At 37.9% G+C, this 23483-nt stretch overlaps 1 protein-coding gene across 1 annotated transcript in view; it reads left to right on the plus strand.

The window, feature by feature from the left end:
- The first annotated feature begins 1238 nt into the window (after positions 1 to 1238).
- The window catches only part of LOC136825765 (diacylglycerol kinase A-like), a 43402-nt gene continuing 21157 nt past the window's right edge, over positions 1239 to 23483 (plus strand). The window contains exon 1 of the mRNA XM_067082617.1: positions 1239 to 2418. Coding sequence (XP_066938718.1) covers positions 1774 to 2418 — 645 coding nt within the window. The 5' untranslated portion in view covers positions 1239 to 1773. The remainder of the gene's footprint in view (positions 2419 to 23483) is intronic.

Below are 23483 nucleotides of genomic sequence, written 5' to 3' on the forward strand. Positions count from 1 at the left end.
CATACATATATATGTATATATATATATATATATGTATATATAATATATATATATATATATATATATATATATATATATATATATATATATATATATATATATATATATATATATATATATATATATATACTGAGAAGAGAGAGAGAGAGAAGAGAGAGAGAGAGAGAGAGAGAGAGAGAGAGCTGTGTAGTTAAATACATGTTGACATATATCCTAGTCTTTTTCTTACAGGTGTTGTCAGGTTCACTGAGATTTTTAGCTCTCGATTACTCTTATCTTTGCTCTGCCCTTTACTTTTCCTAAAATACTTTCCTTTTGATTTGTCTTTTTCTTAGAACTCTTCTATGTTTTGTTTTTCCTTGTGAGAGCAAACGAGAATATTGTCTGTTTACATGAATACTCACTAAAGTATAAGCTCATGCCGACACAAGGTGATAAATACGACATATTACGCTAACTTGCATCGCCAGTGTTTTTTTTAAACATATATATATATATGTATGTGTGTGTGTGTGTAATAACCACATTATATATATTGTATGTGTGTGTGTGTGTCTCTCTCTCTATACCACATTGTATATATATATATATCTCTCTATCTCTCTCTCTCTCTCTCTCTCTCTCTATATCTCTCTCTCTCTATATATATATCTATATCTCTAATATATATATATATATATATATATATATATATAATATATATATATATATATGCGTGTGTGTGTGTATGTGTATGTGTAAGAACCACATTGTCCCCAACTCAACTCTCTCTCTCTCTCTCTCTCTCTCTCTCTCTCTCTCTCTCTCTATATATATATATATATATATATATATATATATATCTATTATATAGAAAATATATAAATATATAAATATCACTGCGAAACCACTTCCCCTGCCAGGAGCTGGTTTTATGGAAAAAACAAGACGACCGACTGTCACTGCCACATTCATATTTATTCAGTATATATGCTACATCGTGTCCGCGTAGATAGACTAATATTGACAACCGTTATACACCAAAAGAATTAATCACTCGGAATATTTATCATCACATTATAATGGACAATGAACTGAAACGTTTTAATACGCAAATGTGAGTGAATCCAGCAGGATTGCCAAAGGGTTTATTGTTTTGGTGGTGAAGGTGGAGCGCGATGCTGGTGTGTCGACCATGACGTCATCGAGGGGGTTGGGTCAAGTTAGCTATTGGCAAAGTCGCTGGCTGGCTAACGGGGGGGAGTTCGGGAGGTGTGTTTGTGTGTAAGTGTGTTTTGGGCCGTGGGTGGGTTTTGGGGGAAAGAGAGAAAGAGGGAGTGTGTTTGGCCGGGCTGAGCTCTGGCGAGTCGAGGAGAAGATTGCACCGTGCATCGGCTGTCAGTATACTACACGTGCCCGAGACGTTAACATCCACTACATAGACTGCAGGCCTGCGGAGTGACACTTGCGTTGGGGACAGACTTGCGCCTTGAGAAACGGGACTATAACTGTGTTGTTACTTCGGGAAAATCATACCACCCGGTATCACTGGTGAGAAACAGCAGTAGCTGTTTATCGTTCTTTTCAAACAACCTCCGAAACAAAAACTTTCACCAATTCACCATCCTCATGGCGACCAGAAGTCGTTACCGGACACTTGACTTCAAGAGGTTAACATGACCCAAGGTAAAGAGTAACAAACCCCCTCCCCTCTTCGAAGGATCTCTTTCTTTCATCTTCAAGTACAAATCTCCTACTGTTTATTTTCTTCTTCCTTGATAAATTCGAAGCAAGATGCAGTGTAAAGTTGTGCAAGAATCATCTTTTTCCCCGGATGACAGCGACATGGCCTACTCGTCATCACCATTCCATCAAAGCAGCAACATTTTGCTTCCCCATCAGATCGGTTCGGTCGATTCGACCTGCTCCTCATGGCCAGGCCACGTCTGGAGGAACGAACCACCATCCTCCAAGTACTGGCTCGAATCAGATCTGAACAACAACAAGAACAGCAGCAATGGCTTTTCTTACGGCAGGGAAAGAGTCAGCGTCAGCAGCGAATGCAGTGACATCAGCATCAGCACCGACGATTTCTGTATGAATTCTGACACCGAGGAGAGTTACAACAGCGACTCCTCCACTTCTTCTGAGGCGTCGTCGTCCTCGACGACAGCCGGACGGGAAATTACACAGGCGCCCCTCACTGGTTACATGCACGAACACACCAACAACAACAACAACAACAACAGCTTTGGACAGCTTTCCAACGACACCAACAACAACAGCAAGAGCAACTACAAAGCCAACGCCTCCCCCGGGGCCACCAAGAACAACAAAAACAACGCCAAAACTTCGGACAAAGCGAAATCGAGGTTACTGGATGACGAAGGCTACATCAGGAGGGCTGCTTGCGTCTGCCTCGACGAAACAGAGTCAAAGGTAAGTCCAATAAAGAAATTCTCTCCTGCTATTCCCATTCTACCTCCTCCTACTCCCTCCTACACCCTCACTCCCCCACCCACAGCCATCACTGCCACTACCTATTCTTCTTCCTACATCACAAGTGATGCCAACTGAATCATCAGAGCTCATTCTCATTTGTGTGTACAGCCCTTGTCGTTAGTGAGATCAAAGTAATTCTCAGAGTTAGAATGTCAATCTGCCCTTTTTTTTTTTTGTAATATTTCGTCATGGTTGTTATATGAGCTACTGCCTACAGATTTTCTGTAAACCATTGTTCTTCTTCGTTCACTGATGATGTGGAATCCTTTGTGATGTGATGAGATAAAAGATAAAACTTTTTCATTTAAAGTTTTATTTATTCAATCTTCACTCATTTTTCGTATTTTATTTCATCCTAAATTTCCTTAGGCATCGAGTGTATTTCACTCTGTATTCAGCCAATCTTCTTCACCCTCATATTCCGTCCATTTCATTATTAAGCATGCCATCTATATTTTAAGGTTGGATAATCCCCATTCTTCATGTTGTCTCACACTTCATTTCATTTTTCACTGTCTTGTTCCATTCATTGTTGTTATCACCTGGCCCAGTTCAGTGCCGTTTCATATGTATCATACATTTCACTTTGTTTTGTCTCATAAAGTCTTGCTTTTGAATGTCATTGACAGTTCCCCCCACTTTTTTTTTTATATTTTTGTGTTCTTCATAAATTTCACATCTATTAATGACCTGTCATCTCTGTTCAACAGGCAAGCCTTTGTCATGCCGATTTCATTCAGAACTTCAGATAATTTTTTCCGTCTGGTTGTCATATTTCATCATAAGGACGTTATATTAACCGAAGACTTATTTTCGTAATTTATACGAGAGAACTGTATTAGAGTACTGCTTTGTGGGGATTAAGTTCAGGGAAAAAATAGACCCGCTTACAAAGGGTGATGTCATTCCCTGACTCTTTTTGACACAAATACCCGCCAGCTCAGTGGAGCTGGTTAACACTAGAAAGCATATCTCACAAAAATATTCTATATCGAGTCAGTGGGTATTGCTAGGCACTTACGTGATCATTTTATTATATGCCCGCATCAATGAAGCATATCACGGAGATACAATAACATCGTTCGCACCCATTATGTGAGAAAATTCATAATCACAGAACTGAATGAGAATGCCCACGGCTCCTCGTGAGGAGGCTCTGAAAGACCAGCGAATTCCGAAAATACGTCGCCAACGATTAATCAACGAGTTACCAGTATATTATGCAATTACGTAAGATGGTCTGGTAAAGTGGATGAGCAGGAGAGATCCAACCGCAATATTTCTCTCTCTCTCTCTCTCTCTCTCTCTCTCTCGGGAGATATCACAAGAGGGCAGGACTGGCCTCAATAAGTTGACCATCGAGAAATATGAGCAACGTTTATTGAATTTACATGACCTGGAAAAGGGGCCCCGGGGGAGGGCAAGATACGTCACTAAATCGATTTAAAAATAACTGAAAGTCAACACCTACTTCTCGCGTTATAAAAAGAACAGCCGCATAAAAGTCCAGCAACATTTTAAAAATGGTTAGAATCTCTTGTTTTGAACTTGTTGACACTGATGGTGCAACACATTTATTGAAGAAAGGGTAGGGGTACTTGAGATCACATTTGGCTTAACCTTCGATACTGTGACGTCAGTCAAGTTACGATGAACTAATTCTGAGATATTTCATCCCCGATCAAGACTGAATGATTTGGTATCACAAACTAGCATCACAGCTGACATGGTCATCGACATCGAATCTAATCTAGGCATTCACTTGAGTATTTGATACTAAAGATACGGCTGTTTAATCTACTATGGCTTCTGTTCCACAATTTGTTTGAAAGAATAAGCGTCACTGAAAGTTAGGAATTTTCGGTTTCTGATTTACTATGCTTAGTTAACTTTGTGGTTACAATATGGTCGAAGGCTCTAACTTTATAGTTTCATAGCTGCTTGTATTATAGAAAGGGAAAGAATGTATGGAACATCAACAAACTGTAGGTGAATAGTTGTTACAACGACGACGATCTGTCAGTTTTCAAGGTCGATTCATGCCATTCAGTCCGTTTCAGTTTACATTTTTTTCCTTCATAGTAATTGTTTTCTTCGCCTGGGGTATATTTGCGCATGATGGTTTACGACCGCTCAAGTCGTTTAATAGAAATGTTTTTTTCGCATTATTTTCCTGATTCTTTTGTGCGCGCGTTTGTGACTGACTGAGTCAGTTCTTCCTTATCTGTGTACATACAGTTTGTTGTCTTGCATTTTATCGATTTATTGTCGTGCAGTCGTGGGGTTGCAGTTTGACTTCATTTATTTATTTTTTTTTATTAGTTACAAGGTTGATGATTTAACGAAAACTTACAAAAATCAAAACCGAATCTCAGTTCTAATAACAGATAGAATGCCAGATTTAAAAATTGTTGCCTATCTCGCTGTCAGCCTCATTTCAAGTAAGATACAATAGCGCAACCCTTTTGTCAATCGTTTCCAAATCAAATATAAATTTTTCCTTCACTTAACTTTTCATTGCTATAGCTATCACATTTGCAGTGAACAGAAAATGGCAACATCACACTGATAGAGGGGAATAACGACAAATTGGCATCTCTTTTATCACATGATCAATGAGTCATTTACCGCCCTTCCTGTCCCTCATTGTGGTTTTGAATTGAAGAGAACAAAATGATTACTAATTAGCTTCCGCCAGACATACTGATAATTACTGGTCATTAGTTCCCTGTCTGATTTTATGTAGGGTATTAGTATGGAAGACTATCAAATATCCATATTTTGTATCGAGGAGTTTTCCCACTTTCGTGCCAAGTTATAAGAAACAAACATTGTTATAAAGTGTGTTATGACCTTGGCGATTTTTTTTTCTTTATTACGGTGTAGCATTTATAGTTCAACTGGTGCAGTACATGAGGGAACTATAATTACCACAACAACAAGAATATGACTGATTATTATGAAGGTACAAAACCTTTCCTCGTCGTAAAAGGAGCTCGATAATAATCCCCTTCGAAGTCGTGATGCCTGATACAACGAAGCGCATTTAGCAACTGCAGAGGCAGAAAAGCAGGTCACGGCCGATGCTTGGACCTTTACGTCATTGTTTACGGAAATATTATCATAACGTCTGCGACGCCAAGGACCATAAACACATGCAAACACCCGGAGTAGCCTAAAGATGAGAGACTTTAATTCACACATTGATCCCTAAAGGGAAGTATCCTTGGGGAAAGTATTGTATACTATAAGGCTTCAGGGTTTCGAAGGACTCCTTCGAGAGGTCATGGGGGAGATGGTTGCTGGGCAGGGAGGATGGAGACAGGGTGGTGGCGGGTGGAAGGGCTGAGACAGAAACACGGTCTTCGTGAGTAGGGGAGGGTTATTACGCCTGATTATGTACTTCGCCTACGTCTCCGTCGGTTGCACATCCAGAGGTCCACTTCAGAGCTCTTATCCCCTTCAACACCTTACCCAACATGCCTCAGGGCAGGGGGCCGTGCTGGCACAAAACCGGCTTCATCTAAAGCAAAGAACCGACGTCGCCTGGGTACGAGAGTCGAGACGGGCCTGAACTGTTGATTTCGGGTATGGGTATCGGGCATGGGAGTTACTAGTAGCTAGTCAGCAGGGTGGTCCCTCGGCTACCTTGGGTGACCAGATTGTCTCGGCGTCTCACCCAAAAGCGAATCTTTTGCAAGTACGCGGGAAATTTCCCTTCGATGCAAATGTCACACAATCAAAAGAAAACCTCGACTCTTATAGAAGGCTTTTATCAGTACATCGGGAAATAAAAAGCAGAACAAAAACTGATCAGAACTTTTAAAGACTTAAATTTCGATTGGGTTTGACGAAGAGCATTAGGTCTGGATTCTTTTGTACGGTATTCGAAGGTTAGAATTAATTGTTAGAGGAACGAAGGATGATGAAGACAAAAGAATAGAACTTAACATTAAAAGATTCAAGTATGTGGAAGTCCTTCGAAGATATATACTGTATATATATATATATATATATATATATATATATATATATATATATATATATATATATATATATGTATGTATAAATTGTATATATATGTGCTTGTAAACATTATCACACTTGTATTCATAAAGCATATATGCATACATATTTATACATTACGTATGTACGCTTTCATGTGCATTAATAATATATACAAATTCTACATGTATTTTAATTCTTGGACCCAGCACATTATTAGTGTTCCGTATTCAGAAACTACCTACAAGACCCGCATTGAAAAACTCGCCGCGTTCCCCCACCTACCCGCCATATGTGAAAGATACCCAAAAGATCAAAGTTCGAGGTCACACTAGCAGTCATGAGTTCTGCTGGGCATCTCTCTCGGGACGAATGACCTTATGTAGGAGAAATGGAGGTCTTCCTTGACGATCTTGGTTTTGTATACTTAGTTCGTAAACAGTTAACCAGGTGTCAGGCGAACAAAGAAACTTCGGGATTGTTTTGAGCATAAATGAATTTAAAATTATTAATACAGTGGGATAGTCGAGTACTTGCGCACACAAAATGTCTGTGTATGCATTGGTGCGTTAACCGTTTTACAGTATATAGATATACGTGCATATAAATATGTACACGCACATAATATATATATATATATATATATATATATATATATATATATATATATATATATATATATATATATATATATATATATATATATATATATATATATATATATATATATATATATATATATATATATCCCTTTTTCCCCTTCAGAGAGGCAGGCTTCAGAAGGGCAGAGGCTAGATACAGTTTCTAGACATAACCAATGCGGTATGTACAGATACATTGAGAATTCAACTAGAGAGCAGTTAACTTTACTATTAGAATTCAGAATGTACTGCGTTGTATTCAGTATTCAGGTTTGTAACTAAAACCAAACCCGTACCTTGTACCGCCACCTAGATTAGGGCACAATTCCCTATCGCGATTCGACCTAAGTGATAGTCGCATTTATCAAGTTCAATTAGATTCTGCTTCATTCATTAATAAGAAGTGCACACCCTTGGTAACATGCTTATGGCTTATAAGGAGAAGCATTAAGATTGCTTTGGTTATTTTCTCTCTAATAGTACTGTTATTTGCCAAATGCTGAATATTCAGTGAATGGCATGACTTGTTTTTCACGTAAGGTTCAACAAAGGTTAATTGATTTTTTCCGTCCAAAAAAAGGTGTTACTCGCTTGTTATTTCAAGCTGAACTGCGTAGCACTTCTCTAGACCGTCGTTGATACTTGCGTGTGGTTATTTGACGCCCATTGTTTGTTTTACAGCACTTTGTTCCTAATGACTCGGCTTCCCTAATAATTGTGTGTGCCATGGCTGGCATGGTAAACCAAGCTGTGAGACTTTTATTTTCTTGGAGGACTATGTTCTATGAAATGTTGATGTCTGAAAAACATTGTACTAAGTAACAAGATGATAATCCTTTAACCTCATAGAAAGGTAAAAGGATTTGAACCTCATAAAGTTTACATTTTCTTTGCGAAGTTGTTGTCAGTCACTAAACCTTGAAACACGCGCCCTTGCATTATGCGATTAGTTATGTAGGAATAACATCCCATTTCTCGTATTCATCTACAGAATCGACATAAAAAAGAACCATGTCAAATTTCGAAATGTTTTTTAGGAGCGAGACAACACTGCTTTTGCCAGCGACAACCAGTTATGAAATATTAAATGCAAGTCAACAGGAATGTCTAAGCCGGAATGCGTATTAGATGTAGCGAGGAGGTGTCTACTTGCGTAGAGTCGAATAATACTTTAATGGAGTAGAATAAGTCATTAACTTTTGTTGAGCTACGAGCGTGTTTCAAGAACACTCTTGGGGACAATAATTGTTATGTTTACTTAAGGTTCTATGAACAGTAGATGGATGTACTGAATTCGTAAGTAAACGGCTATCATTGTTTATGAACGAGTTTGCAAATGGTTTGACTATGTTTTGCAAATTTGGAAAGATCAACTTCGTGGAAGTGTTGCAGATAGTTTTTAGCAGCTGGTTGTCAGTCATTCATTTCATCGTCTAATTTTAAATCAACCTGTTTATACTAAATTTGTATTTGTAGAAATTAAACCGATGCTGACAACAAGAGAACTACATACGCGGAGCGGAGCAAAGTCAATGAACCTCGGGGAAAATTACAGTTGCAATTACTGCATAACTTTCAGAAACCCCCAGACTATAGCCTTGGTATTTTTTGTGTCCGAGTGCTCTTTCCCCTTCCACTGGGTATAATGCAGTATGCCGGGTCGCAAAATCACAATAGATTGCAACTGACAAGCAATTCAACCATGTTGCAGTCAATGCAAATTTCGCCCAACCACCGACAGTGTGTTTTCGTTTATCAAAACACATCACTTACGCTGTTATGACATCGGGCTTTGTAACTATTTTTGCTCTTGCGTCGGTACACAATCAGCATCAGTTGGTGTTTGTGTTCATGGCTGAAATGTCGACGTTGATGCTACATTCAAAAAGCTTTCAGAATGCAGACACTAGAAACATCGGCAGAAGACATTACATTGTGAATGCGGCTTGGAAGCGACGTGCCTTTTGTTTAAAACATTCAGCGAAGTTAGGATTGGAAAAAAGCATTTATCGATTTATTGACAACACAGGCGGGCGATGCTTTTTAAATTGATATGCAACTGCGGTTGCCTGATAACTTCTTACATTTATAGTGGGAGTTGCTTCGATTAGAATAGCGTTCTACTTGGTCGTTGAAGTGCAGTAAAAAGGATTCCCGGTATAACAGGTAGGAAATAGCATGAAACCGCATCGAGAAGTAAATTGCAAATCGATCGTACCATAAGAATGCACGGAAAACTTTTGAAAATGAGAAGGTATTGTAAAAACGAAAATGTGCTGAAAGCATTTTGTAGGGTGAAAGTGACTTTCAAGCGTTGTGAATATATATATATATATATATATATATATATATATATATATATATATATATTATATATGTGTGTGTGTGTGTGTGTGTGTGTGTGTATGTGTGTGTGTGTGTATATATATATATATATATATATATATATATATATATATATATATATATATATATATATATATATATATATATATATATTATATATATATATATTATATATATATTGTAAAGAATGGAAAGCATAAAAACTTGCGAAATAATTTCTCTAAAGAACATAATACGAAAACGTTTCGAGGCCATTTTACTCACTGAACGTTACAAAGCAGAGGTGTCAGAAATGGAGCAACGTCTCCTTGATTAAAGTCTTTTTTGTCTGCTTGTGAGAAAAACTTGTCGCCACTTATATATGCATCTTGACAGCAAAAAAAGAAGAAAAAGAGAGAGAGAGAGAGAGAGAGAGAGAGAGAGAGAGAGAGAGAGAGCTGCCCTAACGGAGATATTGAAATCTTTTTCGGTTACAGTATAAAACTAAAAGTTTTTACTCTTGTCATTTCGTTTCGATGATTTAAGTCTAAGTTTGGAGGAATCTTCACTCTAGAAAATCTCTCTCTCTCTCTCTCTCCGGATCTTGTATGTTCCCTGGTCATTGCCTTGCTGTAGGCTTGCACCCCTTATGCTCCCTTTTGAATATATAATAAGCTCGTGTGGCTGTCAGTCAGAAATGTTGCATTCCGCAGCTTGCTATTTCGTCATTTCCTGTTATTATGTTCTCACTTGCTGCTACTGTCGTATTACATAACAAAATAACTGTGCCCAGTCCTTCGAAGGACTTTCATTAAAATAGAGAAAAGAACATTGCACTTCGAGTGATGATACACATCAGACATTCCCCCCAAAATGTAAAAGGACACTAAGTATGACTTGGACATAATTCTCATGTGACGCCTGTAATCAAGTGGCGCCAGTGTCGTTTTCTACAACTTGCCACAGTTTCTTCTGTATGTCAAGAAGTGTATGCGCGCGCACGAAGGCCTCCATTGAAGAACAGTCATTTTTAGTGAAAATACTCTTGCAAAAAATGTACCACCTTCTTTTACAGATAATTTGTTGAGTAAAATATTGCGAGATTGTATGGCACTCGGCCTTAAGCTGCGTTTCTGCGGTCAAGGCATGCAGCAACAACAGAGCGGAAAATGGAGAGTCATGTTTGCCTTTCGAAAGTATTCCTCCCCGCTTATGCATGTTTCTGTTGTCCACGCACTGATTCTGCAATTCCTTTGCTTTATTTGGAATGGGAGAGAGAGAGAGAGAGAGAGAGAGAGAGAGAGAGAGAGAGAGAGAGAGAGAGAACAGAATGCTCTCTGAATTTATTTGTTCTTAACCGTTTGTGGTACATCTTACTGACTGCCGAAATAGTGAACAGCCACTTCGACGCTTGTGTTCATACCCAACATTTGTGCTTAATCTCAAACGGGGTCATAGCTCATTAACCCACCAATACCGTCTCTAATGAATGTAGGACTGCAGCATCTAATATCGCTTCCATAATCACAATTTCTTATCGAATATCTTATTCGAAGTGTCATCGTGATGAAGGTTTTCGGAGATTATGACCACAGGCATAGCTGAAGTATACTGAGATATAAAGGCAAAGGACCAGTACAACTGAAGACCACAAGGACGTTTTGACTTCTCTCTCTCTCTCTCTCTCTCTCTCTCTCTCTCTCTCTCTCTCTCTCTCTCTCTCTCTCTCCTTCGGTAAGAGATTTCCATTTTCTGGATGTGTTAGATTGGTGATAAGTATCTTTCTGAGCGGCATCCGCAGCTGCTCTTTTCCGGGAGCAAATTAGCTCAACTCGAAGCGAGACACATATGATCTACTTGCCCGGCTGAGAAGAGAGATGGTACCGAAACGATAGAAAGGCAAGTAAGGCAAAAAAAAATAAAATAAAAAATAAAATAAAAAATAAATAAATAAAAAAAATAATTAATTAAAAGATGGCTGTGTACCCTAATGCTAAACTTTTACCCGATTTCGAAAGTTGGATAAGCTACAGTAGAGTGAATGATTGCAGCCTTTAATTCAGCTTGGGGACATAGCAAACTGTAAACAGTGGTTAAATCGTCTCCTAAATACTTTTTTGTTTCTTTTAAGTGTACCCAAGACCTCATTGTGCCACTAGAACATGTACTATGGAGAGATAAGGAATAAGTGAATAATTTTTTCCTATACAATCCTGTTGTTGACGGGTACACAAAAACGGCAAAAAAAAAAAAAAAATGAAAAAAACAACGAGGACATCTAACGATCCCAGTTCCTTTTCCAGCCATAAATGTCAACATGTCTGCACACATCTGTGTGGTTCAACGTACTCCGTCCAATGCCTTACATGGAAAACTGTGAAAAACAGCAGAGAAAGAAAAAAAAACAAGAGAATTAATTGATGCCTGCTCAACATTGCCGAATAACTGTCGCCGGGATAGAGGCTAGCCGGGAGTAACCCTTTGGCATAAGTAAGCTGAACCTACCACGCTTCTCCGAGTGTTAACTCCATGACCACGACTTGTCCAGCCACGACGAGCGCACATGGGCGATTTGGTACACCCCACGGGTAACCCACGTGCTCGGGGAACTCGGCAGTAGCCAATTGTGGAAAGCTAAAGCCATTCCGTCTTGGGCTAAGGGGGGCATGATGGGCAAACGGGTTTGTGATTCGTCAAGATAAGGTCATGAGCGGTTTTAATTGGCCTTCGCTTTCACTACACCCCTCAGATACGAGAGCTGGTTGGTCAGTATCTTGGGCGTATCACGTGGTGTAGAAGTGCTATGACGAAAGCAGTTTTTATTTGAACTGAGGTCTTAGTATGTTTTCATGTTCACTTATTCATGCCTATTCTTCTTTTGTGTCACAATTGTTTAAAAAAAAGTAAAACAAGTCATTTTGACATTTTTACTTTTTTTTTTTAGCACTTTGAGCTAGACCAGTTTCTCCAGCGAGCCCAGAAACCGGCCATTAAGGACACCAAACCACAAAGACTTCGCACAATTAGACACTGCTCTTTTGCATTCTTCGAAGCAAGCTTCGAAGCACTTACTGTGTTTACTCAACGCTTCATTAGGGAAGTGCCTTGGACCCTGGTGAAGAAAGATAATTCTTCAGGAAATCATTTTTCTTTGTATTATTTCATCATCAAAAGTTGAAAGATGTTTCTGACCATTATTCTAAATAAATTATCCTCTTGTAGTCGACCGTACATTTGGAAATCTGTTCATGTCGTTGTCTTTCGATAATAATAATAATAATAATAATAATAATAATAATAATAATAATAATTTACGCATTCTAAGGTTCCAATGAGAATTTTCAGAAGAATGCAAGTTTCAACACTATTCCAACAAAAATTCTTTTTAATGGCATTCGGATCTTGCAAGTTCTTGAAAAAATATCTCAGAATTACTTTTGTCACGAACGGCGTTCTTTGTCCATTTGGCTAATTTAGTCCTTAAGCCATACTGGAGAAAAAAGAGGAGAGAGAGAGAGAGAGAGAGAGAGAGAGAGAAGCGAGTCATCTAGAAAACTGAAAAGACTCAATTTACTATAAGGTTAATTCGCACGAAGCAGCCATCCTCTTTAAGAGGGCATATTATTATTATTATTATTATTATTATTATTATTATTATTATTAGGGGCTTTGCGCTAGGGAAGGTTTCCCAGCATCTTGCATATGCCAGTATATTCCGATCATATACAAAATACTTACAAACGCAATATTCACAGCTGTTGAGAACATGCAAGTGCAGTTATGAAACCCCTATTGAAATGAAGTCTTTGAAGTAGATTTAATAAATGATACAAGCTATGAAGGTTATTTAAGTATGTTATGATTATTATAATTCTGAAGATGAACCCTTTTCATATGGAACAAGTTCGCGGGAACCACTGACTTGACATTCAAGCTTCCAAAGAATATGGTGTACATTGAATAGCAGGGACAGAAGGTGATAAGAAATACAGGCAGAAGAGGTCAGTTATCAGTAAAGAAAAATTATTTAACAAATTATTAAATGCGTAGTAATGCATTGTAACAATTGCTTCCGAAAACGTACGCTGCGCTAAAACGCATTCGACGTAAAGCTAGGTGTGGCGAGGGAGATCGTTACAAGAAACGCGTAACACTTGCAGTATCAAGCGCAGCGGTTACCGCACGTAACTGCTTTAGGAGGCGCCCGTCAACGCAACTGCCAAAGCAAAAGCAACACTTCTCCATTTTACTCACTTTTTTTTTTCTCGTGCTCCTTGTTTTTCTCCCCACTTCACATACGCCTCTCATATTTCTCGGGAGACTAATCCCCCGCTGCGCTCGCTTCCTGGATTTCAAGTCGTCTTAGGAGCCATGAACAAGTTATTAAAGTCCCGGTAATAAAACGGCGGTCTTTCTTGCTTCTTTGCGTTGACAGAGGTGTAGTTGTTGCCGGTATCAACCCGGCATGTATCCACTTTTGTCAAAGTTCCGGGTAAACTCATGCTAAGTACAGTAGACGGCCGCACGCAGATATCGTTTATTAATCATTTGTCGACCACACAATATAGAAATGGGTGTATGCAATACTTTGATCACCGAGGGGGCTAGTACTATACACGACGTCCCAAGGAGCTTCCGCCATCTTTAATACTAGCACCACGGAATAGGTGATAAAGGCGAACACATACCGGGTTAATACCGTTGTTACCTGCTTTAGGAGAAAGATCAGTGGTTGTAAATTTATGTATAAAGTTGTGGTTGTTTCTATATCGGGTTTTGCTGGTTCCAAGTACAGATTATTATTATTATTATTATTATTATTATTATTATTATTATTATTATTATTATTATTATTACTAAGAAATTCACTACGTCGTGATTCAGCTGTAGAAAGAAAATCCGCAGTTGTATAAATAAATTGTAATTTTCGTAAAAGATAAAAAACGACGACGTTTGAACACCTGAATGGTGTTCCTCGTCAGTGTTTACTTTGCCATTACTGAAAGGTGTTCGAGAGTCTGTTTTTATCTTTTACAAATAATAGTTTTATTATTATTATTATTATTATTATTGTTGGCTTTGCGCTTTGAAACTGAAGAGGAAGGTATCCCTACGTTTTTCATAAGTGAGAACATTACGATCCTATTAAAATTATTTACAACCAAAACATTCACAGCTAAGGGGAACATTTTTTGGTCATGTGTCTTGTATGTAGTGCTCCTAAACTCAGTTAAGATCAAGTCTTTCAATTAGATAACAAAAGACTCGTAAAAAAGAACAAGGCTTATTATATATAAGCAATTTATATACAATGGGAATGAAAAATGGCATAATCTTAATCAAGGAATTCCATGCTGTCTGTACACCGTTTTCGTCTGATTTTGCTAATATTGTACCTATTTATTTTTACCTATCTCTGGTTCCTTTATACAAAAGAGAAAGCAACTAATAATAGTCCCAGACGATTGGAAGACGGTTGACTCATCACCCCCATGGATCTTTGTGCCGCATACCGAGTTGCATAAAAATACCACCGAAGGAGTCGATGAATACGGTACATGACATACATTAAGGCACGTTGGCTCACAGCAGATACGTGACAGGACACGATAAATACGGCTGCTGCTGCCGCCTAGTACGTGGCACAAATCGACTCATATTTTATGACTGTTGCTTAATCCGGAATCGGCTCAAATAAGCAAGGTGGCTGAACCAGGAGAACTTCACGTTCAGACGAACGAATCCAATAGTGGCGCACTTGTACCGCGGTGTCACACACATACACACACACATATATGTATGTATGTATGTATGTATGTATGTATGTATGTATGTATGTATGTATGTATGTATGTATGTATACGGTATATAAATTATATTTATTTTTATCACCTCATTTGTCCTGTTACCAGTTTCATGCTACAAATTCTGCCAATTCCGTCCCCCATAACCAGTAGCACAAGTTTCTTCGATTTACGTTTCCTTTGTATTGTTGTGAACTAAACAAATTTAATCACACAGATCATGAAAAGACGTGAATTGCTCCGTACCTCCATATTAAAACAAAATTGACAATTAATATAACAGAAGTTCTAGATTAAAGTATATCTGTCGTTCATTTTCTGAGGAAAATGGGAAGAATATTGAGGCAATAATTATTAAACCAGGAAAAATAAAAGAATGTTAGAGGTACAATACATTTGATAGCGGAGGAACCATAATTGGAAAACAACGTGCAGAGAAGAGGGCCACGAGATGAGTCAATCAGCCACAATGGAGAGTCGCCCATTTAACCTTTATCTGCGAGGGTATGACAAAACACCAGCGTGCTATGTTTAATTTATACAATACTTTATATATATATATATATATATATATATATATATATATATATATATATATATATATATATATATATATATATATATATATACACACATACATATATATATATAATTATATATCATTATATATATATAAAAATAATTATATATTATACAAAAAACATGTGTATATATACACACAATTTTACCCAAAAAATGTAAGGCCGCAATCTCAAGAATAAGAGGAATGACCAAAACTTAAAATTATCGAGCGTTGCAAAAGAATAAACACATTGATGGGTATGTTTTGAGCGTAGGAGCATTCGCACTAAATACATACTGTCTATATATATATATATATATGTGTGTGTGTGTGTGTGTGTATGTGTGTGTGTATTTTCACTCATGTGAACTTATTTCCTTTTTAATTTTTTTTTTCAAATAAACATATGGGAAGTCTCTAAATCCACCTAATGAACCGTTGTGCCAACTCATCAAACTTTGCAACCCCGGACTTGGTGATACGTTAAATCCGGCTGTATAATTTCACGAGCTTAGAGTTTAAGCGCTGAACCTTTCACCTTTATAAGAATGGGTTACTCTGGAGCCGAAGGTTTAATTTGCCATGGAGCAAAATAAGAAACTGAGTCTTAATAACTCCACAGTTCTTAAGATGGTAATGCTTTTTATAAACATTCCTGCCAGAATTCCCCTAAATATTCGTACCATAGGAAAACAAGTTTTTTTCATTATCGTATTTTTATTATTTTACTTTTTATGTCTTCAGTTACATTATCAACAAGGTCTCTTGAAGTTAGCTAAGTTTTTGTCCTCGTTCAACTGGGAAGTACTTAGTCATGTACAACTTGAGTTTAGGACACTAGAGTATTACTTGCATTTCAGTTACCCTAATCAGGGACCTAATGTTATACTAATTTAATTTATGGCTGTCTTCTGCTTACGTATTTGAAGGTTATCTAAAAATGAGATGCTGCATTTTGTCTCATGAATAGTTTATCAATAAATTTAGTTTCTGTGGCGAGCTTTAGTACTGATTTTAATTCATTGTTATGGTATAGTAACGTATAACTAATTGAAGCTTCTTTTCTTTTGTTTTACGCAAGTTACGCCTATATATACTAATTATAAAATGGTTTATGGAAGGAGTTATCAATAGGCAATTATGTACTACTTTTATGCCAGCTATTGATAATTCAAGATCGCTTTATGAATAAATAACGTAGTATTACTCACTCTACGTCGTCTTAAAAATAAATGCGCTCTCAAGGAAAGGTGGCGCTAATATTAGCGACATACGTATTTGGAATGTAATCGTCTTCTTATCATTCAAAAGGTATCATTACTTTCATGTGGCTCTTCATTGCGAAGTCCTCTCAGAGGACTTGAAGAAGGTCCTTTTCAACGTAAATACGAGGTAACGGAGCGAAATCACGTTGGAGTAGTTATTAATTTTCTAAAAAGAGGTGACCTCAGGTAATTTTGTTTTGGGTGTGGGGAATTTTTATTTACATTTCTCGCGTGTGAACTGAATATCAGTTTACCTGATGGTGGTACTTCCACTGCTGTAAATGATGAGAGTAATAATAGTAGTTACAAAATACTCTTAGTAGCAAGAGTCCGAAAATGGAGAAACAAATTCACAGTTAAGTATGTGTACAAATATACTTTGAAATAAAGCTAAACAGAGAGCTGTCGAGATGCTTTAAATCTAAATATATTTCTACATAGACAGGACTGTGGATTTGTTTCTCCAGTAATAGTAGTATTAGCAGCTGCAACGATAGTGTTAATAATAATAATAATAATAATAATAATAATAATAATAATAATAATAGCAGCTTATCCTCGTTCAATCCGCCAAAAACCCCAAGGCAGTCCCCACAAGTGATGAGCAAAATTAGACCGAAGTGACATAATCAAAGCGGATTCATCAAAAGCCTTCTCACCTCAAAGTTCCTCCTTTCCCTTTGAACCAGCACCTCACCGAGGACATCCTCTCTCTCTCTCTCTCTCTCTCTCTCTCTCTCTCTCTCTCTCTCTCTCTCTCTCTTCCTTACGTCATGGGAAGAAGCTTGGAGGACGCCTCTGTAAACAGATCTGTAAAAATAACAGATGCCTTGGTGGAGGTAACCCTCGTTTTCCCTGAGTCATCCATCCATACCTCGGGCCTTCTTTTCGTCAAGTTTTAAACTGCTCTTCTCGGAAGATCTGTAGGGTGTGGATGTCTGCCGTTACAGTTATTTATTGCCCGGCTAGAGAGTTTTCTACTTCAGCTCCCTTTCGCGCGCGCAAAGCTCCACAAACACACATACACGTATGTGTGTGATGATATATATATATATATATATATATATATATATATATATATATATATATATATATATATATATATATATATATATATATATATATATATATATATATATATATATATATATGTTAGAAATATCACGTACAACACTAAATGTTACGACGCCACATGAGTTCTTTAATAAAAAAAAAAAAATCAGGTGAAGCGTATAAAACCAAGTTATGCCTAGGCGACTGAAGGTGAATTTTGGAATAAATTTTAATTTCCTGTAGAAGAAGAAAAATGTGTATGAATTTGCTTGGCTCGAAATAGATCTGATACCACAGACAAAATAAGATTATTTTGAACGAACGCTTACGTTATCCAACCTGCGCTTCACTAATGAAGAACACAATTTATGATGCGAAAGTATTTTGAGGCGCACCTGTTATTCCGCAAGAGGTCTGTTTACGGTCGCTCAGAGTCCCCTGCAGGGAAGAGGTTGGCGAGGTTATTTGCTGCAGAGATTTGCTAAGAAATCTCGTTTGATATTCATAAGGCACACATTTCACCATTTCAAAGAAAATCCATAAACCCTTCTAGTGTGGAGATCTCAGAAACTCTGTACTGGGTTTTGCCTCCATTTGTTAACAGATTTCATGAAAGTGGCAGCTTACAGTAAATTTACTGGCTATCTCGACTAAAGGGGCAAGGTTTGCCTAATTTCGAATTAGCTTTATTAATAAAAGGTTATCTTTCATGTTGATAGCACTCTAAAGCATGCAATTAAGGCGCAACACTGGTTTTGAAGTAACGCATATCCAGTTAATTCATATCTAAGGTTTAAACCGACATTTGTCGCCCGGCTGCTTGTGTGCTCCTTGCCAAAGATCAAGCAAAGTCGTGTGGGGAAACAGCTGTGGCGACAGCTAAGGCCTGCGGACGATTTGGAGGTGGTGAGAGATAAGACCCCCTTTTAAAATTCAGGAAAAAATCATGATAATTTATATTGGCTGAGCCCCATCAATTCCAACGGGCACTTCTGGGGTTCCTTATCATATCACTCCCTGTATTTTCTTCAGGGACAGTCTGGTCCCACTGTCCCTATCAGGAACTTATCCAGACGTCCTTCAGGGGAAAGTGTATGAAATTGGCGTTGTTTACAGGGTGAGAGGAATGACTGCTGAAGTCTCAAGGGATGAATAGATATGGCTTTCGCCTGAGGAATGAATTGTTCGTTTCTGTTTTGAATGGACTGGGTGAATGTTAAATCCCAGTGACTGGGTAGCTAAGAAGAGCTTCTGGTTGGAGCTACTCATTGAAGACAGCATTTCTCACTTTCGTTTTCAGTGAATGAGAATCGTCGACCTCCTCAGTGGCTGTTATCATATTATCAACTTGTTAAAATGAAGCTACCGCAGTTGTTCACTAATTGAAGATTAATTTTTTTTTAAGAAAGAAAAATTTAGCTGTTGCAGCGAGGACTAACAACTCTCTTAGTATTTACGTGTGCTTCAGTATATTTGCTACAGAAACCGGCAGGACGAGCTCAATGTCGTTAACTAACCTGAGCCTGCTATAAAAGTAAATACGGGGAAAAATTTAATGAAGAAATGGACTGGGTCTAACCAAAATGTAGAATATACTCATGCATATATATATATATATATATATATATATATATATATATATATATATATAGTGTATATATATATACACACACACGAATAGATAGATATATAACACGCATTAGGGATGGGTTACACAACAAGTATTCTATTGACCTTATAGAAGCTTGAAAGTCCTGGTAAGTCTCTGCTATCCTCGACATTTCGGCTGCTATTTTATTAATCGGATGTGTCTACCGTCAGTCCAGTCTTGAACTTCTCCGCCGTTTTATTTTACAAGGATAGATGTGAAAATAAAGTAGGATTTAGTTGGTATTTAGGAGAGTTATTAAAGGATTCTTTTGCTCTACAACTTGATAAAGTTGTTGGCGTTAGATAAAGGATTCTTGATTCTATTTACAGTCACGACATGTTCACTGATCATCGACATCAACTAAAAAGCCATATCAAGAATTGCAGTCACTCTACATCATGTCTATATCTCATTAATTATTATTCTTGTCATATGTGTGATATATAGGCTAATATATAATACATAAAAATAGGAATTCTGTCCATGTCACTTCTCCTGAGAAGAACTACACCATTACAGTAGAGGTTCTCTCTCTCTCTCTCTCTCTCTCTCTCTCTCTCTCTGTATGCACCATTTAACGAATGGCGTTCTACGTGACCACCAATGAGGGCTCGGCATTCGTGTGCTCTTTCGTATCAAGAAGTATTGACGGACGAGCAATAGATCTCTCGCTCTGAGCTGTTGCCCTTTGGGGGAGTCACTTTATATAATCCGGCACTTTGTCTCCGGGTATCGACTTAACTACACTTATCGTCTACATCAAATAACTCGAAGGCCACGGGTGTAGTCAATATTCATCTCGAATTTATACGCGAGTTTCTGTCGGAGGTGACTAAAACAGGAAGTTAAATACGGCCCACGTATGCTTGAAAGCATATTTGGACGTGCATGCGCTTCCACTGCAAGATTTTAATCCAGGATGAATGAAGCTTGTCACCGCTAGGCTGACTATTACCATGTGAAGTAAAATCTTAGCTCTCAAAAACTCATCCGGAGAAGTTCTACAGGCAGTCCTACAGCAGCAAATACAGCCAAGAAAGGTGTATTTTCCTTTGAATATAGTTCGTCTTAATTACTTCCCTCTTGCATGATATGCATTAACAAATAAGTAATCCTCATAAATGAGAGTAATTCCTGTCGTTCGTGGAGTCTCGTATTGATTAATATGGTTGATTCCGCTCTCCCGTCGCCTTTCTGGTTCCCAGCGCTGGGAAACCGGTTTGAACTGGATGGTGAAAACCTGCTTTCTGGCAGAGCCAGCAGACGTTCCTCTTCAGAAAAATCGGGAAAAGACACAATAATATTCGTTTGCTTCCGTTTCATGCCATGTTCATAATAAATTAAGGATTTTATCATTTACTTTTAACCTAATTTGTATTACAATGGTATCTAAGAATATTTTCAAGTAATTTGTACATATGTCCTTCAGTTCGTTATTACATTTGTTGTGACTGACCGCAGACCGACATTTCTAAACATGGCAGTTCAGATGCTTCTGTTTTAGCAAACTACCGTGAAAATAGTGAATGCCTTGTCGAATCTAAACCATTTTTGAAATCGTCATGCATCTGCCTTGAGCTTGGCTTTGCGAATCGATACATAGCAGGGCTCGGGCTCTCTCGGAAGAGGGCTTACCTTCGGACAACCTCTATTTCTAACCTCAAGGTAACCCCAGCGGGTGGATGAAAGTCTGTCTAACCATATCATTCAACACCAACGGCCGCGACGAAAGTATTAGGATGCGCAGTACAAGAGGTTTTATCTGCTGGATCCATCTCTTCTTACTTCCTTAAGCATCCCGCTGGCTTGGTATTCATAAAAGTAAAATAATGACATTGCGAAAGACGAGGAAAATGTCATTTGCCCTGGCAGTAAACAACAAGTCACTTTATAGTGTAAATACCTGGCAGTAAAGGTCTACATCTAATCAACAAAGCATAAACACCATTGTAACTTGGCGCCCACGAGCGCTCTTGTAGCCGCGTCGATTCGTACGTCCATCTGTCGACATTTGAATCACCTCAGACTTAAACCTTTAGAAATCCAAGAGGGTTTAGTTCAAGTCTCTTCTCTCATCTCTTGAGGAAAAGAGACGAGGAAGAAGAAATAGAAATAAGGAAGAATATGAAGAGAGGGGGAGGGGAAAGGGTAAGTGTTGGAGGACAAAATTGTAGTGTTACAGTTCACTGTAAAAGGGTTGCTTTGCCCTATATATAACCCTTCAGTCTGATATGATGATCCTACTCTGGATATTTATGTATTCGTATAGCTCGGATTCTGCCTTGGAATTATATATTTTTCCATTCCCGTTGACGAGAATGAAAAACAACTGCAAATTAAAACCGTCACCGCTCCTGTGAATAGGTAATCAGCTTTGGCTCGAAGCGCAGCAGTAATAGCACTCTTTTAAAAGTTATTTATAGCTCCCCCTCTCATAGGAAGTTCATCGTGTGCGGATACATTCCTCTTCTTCTTCTTCTTCTTCTTCTTCTTCTTTTGTCACGTTGGCTGTTTGGAATCCAATGGATCGATGATTAGTTGTCCAATGGTAACCCCGGTTCGAGAGAGAGAGCCCTAGAGCCCGATTCACTGTACAGTATATCTAGAATTCTAGATCAGTGGGTTTCAATTATTTCTGAATTTTTCAGGCGACGTCAGTTTTTTTCATTTTGTTTTCTGTTCAACTGTCACTATTCATACATCTGTATATCTTCACCATTCCCCTTTTTTCTTCTCTTGTATGGAGAACTACATCTATTTGAAGCTCCCTCAGAGTTTTACCTGGAGCCTTTTTGAGCTCTCCCTTGGGTTTTTATACTTGAAGCTAATGATTTACTTCACATTTTATTTATTATTAATATTATTGTTTCATAGATGAAATCTATTCACATGGAACAAGCACACAGGTTGACTTGAAATTCAAGCTTCCAAAGAATGTTGGTTTCAACCTCCCACCTCTGACCCCACACTGCAGCAGCAACTGATCATAGAAAAGATCCAGTGATTTTTCATCGACCTGGGGGAAAGCGAACCCGCAACATCTGAGTGGCCACCACGACACTAGCCACTGTACCAGCGGACCCAGCATAAACCTTAAATCTTTCAAAGGCGTAAATGTTAACGCTAGATTTTTTTTTATATATTCTTTGACAAAATATTGATTCTTCTGGTTTTTCATGATTGTGTTTGTTACGAATGTTTTCAGAAGTAGGAATAATTACCTCAAAATATCATACTAAAAAGCGTGATTGAAAATAGCTTGGATTTGACAGTTCTGTGTTAAGTAGGAGATTTAATTGGATGTTAGTCTTTAGGAATGGGTTATAAAACAAATTTTATAAATGTATAGCACCGTTTTGGTTGGTTTGACCTGTTACTTAAAGAGGCAATGAAAACACCATGGTTTCGTCGATTCTGGTCGTGAGCAAATAAAAAAAAAAAAAAAGTTACGCTCTCTCGACTAACGCCCAAATAAAAATAAAGTCATTTAACATAACCCATAGTAAAACCATTACAAATACTCAACCATTGCAAAAGAAAACAGACCAAGCAGTCCAGCATTACACAAACATTTTCTAGAATTATTGCAACCTTGCCAGAGATCCTGAATGTTGAAAGCATTACAAAAACTATACATGAATACCCAAATCCTGTCAGCCCTGTTCACATCACAAGCTGAAATAAAAATAAAAAATC

This window comes from Macrobrachium rosenbergii, chromosome 3 (assembly GCF_040412425.1).
Source record: "Macrobrachium rosenbergii isolate ZJJX-2024 chromosome 3, ASM4041242v1, whole genome shotgun sequence".
Taxonomy (NCBI): domain Eukaryota; kingdom Metazoa; phylum Arthropoda; class Malacostraca; order Decapoda; family Palaemonidae; genus Macrobrachium; species Macrobrachium rosenbergii.